Here is a 10,000-nt window from a genome sequence, read left to right on the forward strand (position 1 = left end):
CCGAGTCAGTGCAATTTAATGTGATAAGGTTGTAAATACTAAACGAATAAGAAAACATTTAGTTACAAGTAATAGGTAGTTGCGTGTAGTAGGTAGGTAGGTAGGTAGTTTGTTGCTACCAAACTACAAAATTAGTCGAATGGGTTCCTCATAACGTTAAAACGGATTTTGCATTTAGGGTTGTAAGTCGACGACATCATGTTGTTCGGTCATTATAGTCAAGTTTCGCGCTCTTGAGAATGTCTAAAAAAAAACCCATTTTTTTTCTTTTCAAACTCTTTGGATCAGGTGGTGCGATCAGGTATCATAAATGTCAGGAGGTGACATTTTTAGTGCCAAATTATTTTTTTCGGGTTTATTTTCCGTTTTTCGTTTTTTTCCCGCATTTCTTTGTGTTTCTTTCGTTAAGAATAAATTTTATTGTGAATCGCGCACACCCCCTCCTCCTCCGCTCTATTCACCGATCCCTCTCTTCGCGTAATCGTCAAGCAAAAGAAAATTTTTTTTTACCAAAAGGTGTGTTTAGGTGTAGTTAATCAGGGTCGAATTAAGGGATTTTTAAAAATAATTTTTTTAAAAATAGGATTTTAAAATGAAAAAAAAAACATTACATTTTTTACTGAGAAAAAATTTTTTTTTTATTTATTACAAATTTTTTTTTTTTTTTTTACAAAAAAAATACAAAATGATAATGATGATAATGATAATAATAATATTTATTATAATTATTATTATTTAACGGAAAAGTGTTTGAAATAGCATACATAATATTTATTTATTTATCATTTTTATTATTGTTATTATTATTATTATGTCTATTATAAATTAACATTGGAAAAGTTTTTTTTTTAAATTCAATTAAATGATTGATTGATTGGAAAATCAATCAATGTGTGGCACGCGTGAGTCAAAGGAAAACACATTAGAAAAGGGAAGGGAAGGGAGGGGGAGAGGAAATGTAAATAATAAATTAATTAATTAATCGCGTTTTAAGTGAGTTTTTATGTAGAGAAAAAAAAAAAAAAATTGGGAAGCCATTTTGGTTTACGGTTCGGGAATGAGAGAGGAAGAAATTAAAAACGAAGTTTTTTCATTCACGTTTTGTGTTGAGATTTTTGTTTTTTTTTTTTTGGTTCATCTTCCGTAACCTTGACTGAAACCAGGTTTCGTCAAATCGCTGTCTTCCGGATTCAAACCCAAATTTTTTATTCTTTCCCTTTCTTTTTCTTCTTCTTTTCTAGCGAGTTCTATCGGTTTTTTCATTTCCGTTTTGATCCATTGTTGATCGACGTTCGAACTTGCGACTGGAATGTTCGGATGACACCCGACGTCCCACGAATATATTCCGGATAATTCGTAACGACCGTCAGGTTTTTGACACACTATCGGACTACCCGTGTCGACCTGTAATAATAATAATAATAATTATGATTACATTTAATTAAAAGGAAATGATTTTCCGGAAAGGGAAGAAAAGTTTTTTGCTCTTACGTCACAAAGATCTTGTCCTGTTTGAATGGGCATAACGCAGGAATAACTTTGATGAAGTTGAAAATATTTTCCCAAGAAAGTGCTTTGGAATGCGTTTTCGCATTGTTGTTTTTCCATGAAATTAACTGGAACCGAATGTAACGTGCTACCTGGAACGTTGGCTGTCGACAAAAATAATAATAATAATAATATTAATTTTGGATTCATTTATTAGAAAGACATTTAATTGTTTTAATTATTTTCGAAACGGAAAAATGTTCACCTTTTAAATTGTTTTTACCCCAACCGGTTACAACGCAATTACTTCCTTTTGGTTTCTGTCCGAAAGTAGTTTCATCTCCGAGACAAAGAACGTCAACGTGTGAGTCTAAATGAAAAGGTTCGAAAAGGAGCAATACTGCCATATCGTAAAACCTTGATACCGAATCGTATTTGGGATGTCTTGCAACGGCTGCAACCAATCGTACTTGTGGAGGTTTAGGTTCGTCATCGGCATTGGATCCTAATTTCCAAACTCCAGCTTTTACCATCAGATCATCCGATTTCAAACTAAAAAAAAATTATGAAGAAATTAAAAAATGAAAGAAAAAAAGGAAAAAAAAGAAAATTATGAGACTAACTCGTCGAGACAGTGAGCGGATGTTACGATTGCTTTATCGGAAAGTATTGCTCCGCTACATAAAGCACTTTGATCAGATGATAAAATTATTTGAGCTTGCCATGGAAATTCTCCAAAACCAGTTTCTATACCGTTATCACCGTTAGGACGAGAAACCTGGACAACAACGAAAAAAAAATTATTTTTTTTATTGATAAATATTGATTGTGAAGTGTTACGAATAATGATAGTAAAATTCTTACTTGTCGTCTAACGCCGCAATCTTTTCCGGGTTCGTAAGAAATGGTTTCAGATAAGGGTGTCTGTTTTCCTCCGTGTGACGAACCTGAGAAAGGAAATCCTGGAGGTGGACCTTTTGGTGTGTTGTCAGGAGTAAAAGAAGTTGAATATATACCAGAATTAAAACCGACCGTTACCGGCGAAACGTTTATAAAGGGATTTCTATTTGGAGAGCTATCTACGCCAGTAGGAGGGCTCGAAGTACTACTGTACTTATCGCGACCAGTGGAATAAGGAGGCAAGTATTTTACAGACGTACTAGATATTTCAAATTGACTAGAAGGTAGAACAAATGTAGGTTTATCGGTAGATGAGAAACTTGGAGTACCGCTTCCAATAATTAATCCGTTAGGCTGTCCACTTTTACCGGGCTGATAAGGTTGAATAGTTGGACCTGTGAATCCGGGTTGAGTACCAAACGAAGGTTCACCCGGTTGATAAGGTTTTCCGGTTGAACTTCCTCCAAAACCTGGATGTCCAGGTTGACCAGGTTGTCCTGGTTGGTATGGTTTTCCTGTTGTACCGAACAATCCTGGAGTACTACTTCCGTAGCCAGGTTGTCCTGGTTGTCTGATTGTCGTGAATGACCAGGTTGACCAGGTTGTCCAGGTTGGTATGGTTTTCCCGTGGAACTACTTTCAAAACTGGGATGTCTGATTGACCTGGATGGTCGGGTTGTCCTGGTTGTCCCGGTTGATACGGTTTTCCTGTTGTACCGAACAATGCTGGAGTACTACTTCCGTAGCCAGGTTGTCCTGGTTGTCCTGGTTGACCGGGTTGTCTTGGATGTCCAGGTTGTCCTGGATGACCAGGCTGTCCTGGTTGGTATGGTTTTCCTGTTGTACCGAACAATCCTGGAGTACTACTTCCATAGCCTGGTTGTCCAGGTTTTCCCGGCTGACCAGGTTGTCCTGGCTGTCCAGGTTGACCAGGTTGTCCAGGTTGGTACGGTTTTCCTGTAGAACTACCTCCAAAATTTGGATGTCCTGGCTGACCTGGTTGTCCGGGTTGACCGGGTGTGTATGGTTTTCTTGTAGTACTTAATAGTCCGGTACCGGCACCTCCAAAGTTCGAATAGTCTGGTTTTTTTGTAGGTCCTTTAAAATACATTATTAAAAAAATTTTTTCGTTTATCTTTAAATTTGTTTTTTTTGGAGTTTAATTGATTTTCATATGTTAATATTTATAAATAATTTTCATTACCTTTTTCGAATGGTGTACCTATGGTTGTAACGCCATTGTTATTTTTGTTAAAAAATATGCTGCTTTCTGTTGTAATACTTAATTTTGTTACTTCGTTTTTAGGTGTTGTTATTGCTAATATATCGGGTGTACTTGGTAAGTATTTATTTGTAATTGTTACTAATTGTGGGCCGACGGATTGTTGAAAATTAGGATTATTATTTTTAACAGTTGATAGTCCCGAGGGTGATAATTCAAAAGGAGCCAAAGTTGTGATCGGATTATATGCTTCACCTTCGACTATTGTGTTATCAGTTGGCTGTGGTTTTTGAGGTTTAAGAAAAACATTAGGTATGCTATTCGATAGGCCAGATTGTGAAAGGTTAGGCGATGAATTACCTGGTTTTAGAGTACCAGGTTTTTGAAATTTATCGGGTAAAAAGGGATTTTTTGATAATTGAGGTTTTGGTGTGTAATATTGATGTCCAGGAATTGGACGTTGAGTTGTGGATGATGTACTAAGTGGATTATTGTTTCCCGTAGAATGCTGCCCTGTTTGGCAGCACACTCCTGTAGAACCGTCTCCGGGATACCGACACAGCTGTAAAAATTAGTCTTTTTAATATTTTGTTATTTACGCATGAATGTGGTAAAAAAAAACTTATTAGGAAAATTTTGGTTAATCTAGTGCATAAAAGCAAATAATGGTGCTTTTTTATAAGTGAAAAATCATACAGGTTTACAACAGTATAGTATTTACGAAAATAAGATGACAATCTAAAGAAAGCGAAGAATTAACTAACCTTCCCAGGTAGTTTCTGCCTCTCACCGGTGCAATCCCGTTCCCGAGTGCAAATGGCGGTATCACCGCAAGAAAAAAAATTTGTACCTTGTGGATTATGAGAGTGGTCATGTGGATGTCCATCAGGATGATGGCCATGACCATCATGACCTTCCCCGTGTGTCACATCTGAAGGCCATGGATCCTTATAATTAGGATCACGACAACATTTACCAATTACTCCGGTTTCTATATTTTGACAGTCCTTTACAGAAAAATAATAAGAGAATATATTATAAATACAAAACAAAATAATTATTTTAAACAGATACTTACTGATAGAGGAACTTTATTTTCGGCTTCCTCTCTAGTTAGCGTTACTGGAGTCTCACTCATAATTCCATCCCAAGTACAATAAGATTCTTCGACACATTTCAAAGCAGCTGGGCATCCTACATGAGGAGTAGTATTTAAAGGCCCAGTATATCCTGGCGATTCTAGTTAAAAATAAAAAAAAATTATAAGAAAATAAATTCAAACAATTTTCTCCCTCAAATACAATCATTTCTTAAAATCATTACGAACCAGTTGCGCTCGGATATTTAGATCCTGGTCGGTTATCGAATATTGAGCCCCCGATTGGAACACCACCAGATCCTGGTCTACTTCCAGATCCTGGGAATCCGGGTTGGCCTGGTGAACCTGGGAAACCTGGTTGGCTGCCACTTCCAGATCCCGGGTAACCAGGACGGCCTGGTGATCCAGGTTGTCCCGATGATCCTGGGAATCCGGGTTGACCGGGTTGACCAGGCTGACCAGGTGATCCTGGGAAGCCGGGTTGACCAGGTGATCCTGGGAATCCGGGTTGACCTCCATGGCCTGGTTGACCAGGTGAACCTGGGAAGCCTGGTTGTCCGGTACTTCCAGATCCTGGGTAACCAGGACGGCCTGGTGATCCGGGTTGTCCCGATGATCCAGGAAATCCGGGTTGACCGGGTTGACCAGGCTGTCCAGATGATCCTGGAAATCCGGGTTGACCAGGTGATCCTGGGAATCCGGGTTGACCTCCATGGCCTGGTTGACCAGGTGAACCTGGGAAGCCTGGTTGTCCGGTACTTCCAGATCCTGGGTAACCAGGACGGCCTGGTGATCCGGGTTGGCCAGATGATCCTGGGAATCCGGATTGTCCTGGTGATCCAGGTTGTCCAGATGATCCAGGAAAGCCTGGCTGTCCGCTACTTCCAGATCCTGGGTAACCAGGACGGCCCGGTGAACCTGGCTGTCCAGATGATCCTGGGAATCCGGGCTGGCCCGGTGAACCAGGTTGACCTCCATGGCCTGGTTGACCAGGTGAACCTGGAAAGCCCGGTTGTCCACTACTTCCAGATCCCGGGTAACCAGGACGGCCTGGTGATCCGGGTTGGCCAGATGATCCTGGGAATCCGGGTTGTCCTCCATAACCTGGTTGTCCAGGTGATCCTGGGAATCCGGGCTGGCCTGGTGAACCAGGTTGACCTCCATGGCCTGCTTGACCAGGTGAACCTGGAAAACCTGGTTGTCCGCTACTTCCAGATCCCGGGTATCCAGGACGGCCTGGTGATCCGGGTTGGCCAGATGAACCTGGGAATCCGGGTTGGCCTGGTGATCCAGGTTGACCAGATGAACCTGGGAATCCGGGTTGGCCAGGTGATCCAGGTTGTCCAGACGATCCTGGGAAACCGGGTTGGCCACCACTTCCAGATCCTGGAAATCCAGGTTGACCTCCATAACCTGGCTGACCCGGTGAACCCGGAAAGCCTGGTTTACTACCACTTCCTGGAAATCCTGGTTGGCCAAATGGCGAAGAAGCAGAGGTACTTGGATTTGAACATCCTCCACCGTAAGAACCTCCACAACCAGCCGAACCTGGTTTTTTATTTCCGGAAATAATTCCGCTTAACCACGGATTATCTAAATTAGCTGAAGCACCCGGTTGTTGTTTTGTGTTAAAAGAAGATAAACTACCGCTTGCGGAACCAGGGAATCCAAAATTACCGGCGGGTACGTTACCAGAAACCGAATACGATCCCTGATCTCCGGATGACGAACTTGAAAAACTGACGCCCGGTCTTCCTAGTGTCGCACTAGAATAAGAACCTGATACCGAATTCGTTTTATCTTTGTATGTAAAACTTTGTGAATCTATGCTGTTGTCAGAAACACCGGCATTGGGTCCATTGTAAATTTCATTATCGGATTGAAATCCGGGGGGAAATGGTGTCGTTGTACGTCTCGTTCCCGAACCTTTTAAGGGTCCATATTGACCTTTTGCGAATGATAACACAGTTAGCACGAAGGCTAACTGGTAACTAATAAACATTTTCGAATTTCCTGTAACAAAAAAAAGGAAACTTTTTTATATGTTTACCATTCACTATAGTTTCGAATAAATAATTTATATCGCACAAATAATATAAACGTATGAATTTTTTACAATATTCACTAATCCCACGCTCTTTTCAACAACGCTAAATTTTTTTAAAACACCGCTCAATAATAATAATAATAATAATCACCAGTAAATTTTTTTTTTTTTTTTTTAAACAAAATTCAAAAAAATAAATAAAATAAATAAATAAATAGAATCCATTTCGAAAATATTATTATTACTTACGTTAAAAATTTATTTTTTTTAGTCGAGGCAACAAACACTTCGTTGCTCACTACAAACACGATTAAAACATTAACCGAATCAACTTCTTTTAATATACCTGAATTTTCTTCCAGTTCTAACGATTCTTTTATTTCTACTTATGATGTGCGCTCTTACAATCGCGGGGGGGAGGGGGCGGCGTTTTCTTTGCAATTTTCTTGTTACTTGGGTTTAATAACAAAACAAGTCATGTTCAGTATTAACCTAACGAATGAACGCGGATTTCCCGACATACCTATCCCCATCTATATATTTATCTTACCTTATCGCATTCATGTTACCTCTTATCATTTTCTTCTCGGAATGTGCGTACATGCGTGCGTTTATTTATTTATTTATTTATTTACCACCATGTTTAACAATAACAATACACATGAAAAAATCGATGATACTCTCCCGTGGGGGGGGTAATAAAATAAATCTAAGACAAACCCTTTTTTTGTTTTTCCAGGTGGAAAGTAGACGAATCCCTACGTTTAAGCAATCGGGGGTACCTTTTTCCAAAAACGTTAAAGAATCACAACAGCAACGAAGAAAGAAGAGAGAAAAAGCATCCTTAAAAAATTATTATTATTATTATTATTTTTATTATTATTAATTACGTATTACTACGATTGGAATTAATTATTTATAATAAATATACATTATGAAGGAAAATTAATTTTTTCTGTTTCGAATTTTTTTTTTTTTTTTTTTGGGGGGGGGAAAGGGAAAACCTCTTTATTATTATTATTATTATCATTATTATTATTATTATTTACTCCTTCTAATCCACTCATTGTATAAGGTCATTAATTTTTCAAAACGTCCAAATATATATATTTTTTTTTCATCGTTTCCTTTTAAACTATAAATAATTAAAGCAAAAAAAAAAAAATTGTTGTGGTTGTTGTTGTTGTTGTTGTATCGTAGTATAGTTTATAAGATGAATAATTTAATTTTGGCTTTTCCGCGAATCGAACCGGAATTGTAAAAAAAAAAAACGTGAAGGAAACCTGTTTAAAAAAAAACCCGTGCTGAATCCCACAACCTTGGATAGAAAAAAAAAAAAAATCTCAATTTCTTTTTAACCGTGACTTGAACATCCTGAAAACAAAACAAGTTTTTCCATCATCTTCATCATCGGCACCATCACCATCACCGCCGCCATCTTTTTTTTTTTTAAACCCGAACGAAATAGATCGTTGATGATGATGGTGATAATTACACAGGCGGAATTGAAAATTTTTTCTTGTTGCATTTACAAAGAAATCATTTGAGAAAATTCAACAACGCAAACAAACACAAACGGCAAGAAAAAAATGCTACAAACAATTAACAAACGTTTGACTAATGAATGAATGACAATGAAAATAAATAAATAAATAAAACATTTGTCAAACAAAAGCAACGACAACCCGTTAAAAAAAAAAAAAACCCGTTTATTACTACTATTATCACTACTACCACCACCGCCACCACTACTACCACTCTCAGACACAACATAATAATAATTTTTTTTCAATTTTCTTTTAATAACATAATTTATTTCATAATTATAAATAATGGGAAACCATTAAAAAAAAATCTCTTTAACCGAGTATTTAAACTCATTTATTTTATTATTAATAGTAATAATAATAATAATTAATAATGATAATTTTTCTTTAAAACGTTTCGATTGTATGTTTAAGTCACGTGACTTTGAATTAAAAAATTCTCGTGACGACAACAACAACAACAACAAAAAAACCCATTTTTTTTTTTTTGTTTGTTTTTATTTTCTCTTCTTCCTACATTTTCTCTCCTTCATCCTTTTTTATCAGACAATAATAAATCATAAATCATAATAATAATAATAATAATTTTTTTTTGCGGTTTTACGAATGTAGCAGCCTGTAAACAGCTTCCAGTGTGAGAAAATTATTATTATTATTATTATTATTATCACGAAAAGGGGCAGTCAATCGTGACGATAATTTTTTTATACATCTTCCATCTTCTTTTTTTTTTATATATAAATTTTTTTTTTCTTATTAAATTCGTTAATTATTAATTTTCAATGAAAACATGACGTTTCGAAAACTGATAATAATAATAATAATAATAATAATAATAATAATAATAATAATAATAATAATAATAATAATAATAATAATTCAAGTTTGTTTTGCGTGTTTTAAATTTTTTTTTTTTTTCAAAAAAAAAGAAGGAACCATATTCGATTACATTTTTCATATTAACGGAAATTTTATTTAATAATAATAATGATGATAATGGATTTTACGTAATAGAAAAAAAAAAAAAAAACAAAAGAAGTAAGAAAAAAAAACTTCTGGTATTTGAAGACGTGCCAGTTACGCCCAAAAAAAAAAAAAAATGGCAATGTAACTCTCTCGACACAAACAATAAAACAATTACTTCATTTTTTTTTAAATCACTCGAGCCACCTTTCTTTCGTAATTATTATTATTATTATTATTAATGTTTTAAAAAAAAAATTGTAATAAATTTTAAAGATGACGACGACGTCGACATTTTAGATTTTCCAAAAATTATTCTGAATGTTTCGCGTTTGTTTCTATTTTTCTATATAAATTATTATTATTATTATTTTCACTCATGATTGCGGCGAAAATTCGTCTTAATATTTGTCGGAAGTTTTTCAAATTTTTTTATTCCAGGTTTCTCTACCCGCCTATCCCTAAGGATTATCAGTGATGCAGCATGCCTGATGGGATTGGGTTTCGTCTTGTTATAACCTATGACGTCACAACAATGAGTTGAGGCAATAGGCCGACAATAGAACATGATTTCCCTTTTTGTTCTTCTGTCTTTACCTTGTTCTCATTTTCCTCTATTACAATTATGAATCAGTCATAATATAACTTTTTTTCTCAGAACTATTTCAAAATTTAATTTTCCTACTATTTCCATCCCCTTTTCATAATTTTCCCCCATGCATTCCATCCTTAAT

At 36.2% G+C, this 10,000-nt stretch overlaps 1 protein-coding gene across 1 annotated transcript in view; it reads right to left on the bottom strand.

Moving 5' to 3' along the window:
- The window catches only part of Phum_PHUM569140 (trypsin, putative), a gene marked incomplete at both ends in the record, with an annotated part of 9,755 nt that extends 3,044 nt beyond the window's left edge, over nt 1–6,711 (bottom strand). The window contains 6 exons of the mRNA XM_002432035.1: nt 2,757–2,903; nt 3,052–3,468; nt 3,593–4,172; nt 4,375–4,617; nt 4,689–4,849; nt 4,938–6,711. Coding sequence (XP_002432080.1) covers nt 2,757–2,903; nt 3,052–3,468; nt 3,593–4,172; nt 4,375–4,617; nt 4,689–4,849; nt 4,938–6,711 — 3,322 coding nt within the window. The remainder of the gene's footprint in view (nt 1–2,756; nt 2,904–3,051; nt 3,469–3,592; nt 4,173–4,374; nt 4,618–4,688; nt 4,850–4,937) is intronic.
- Between the last annotated feature and the right edge of the window lie 3,289 nt (nt 6,712–10,000).

The sequence above is a fragment of the Pediculus humanus genome, genomic scaffold (assembly GCF_000006295.1).
Source record: "Pediculus humanus corporis 1103172108302 genomic scaffold, whole genome shotgun sequence".
Taxonomy (NCBI): Eukaryota; Metazoa; Arthropoda; class Insecta; order Psocodea; family Pediculidae; genus Pediculus; species Pediculus humanus.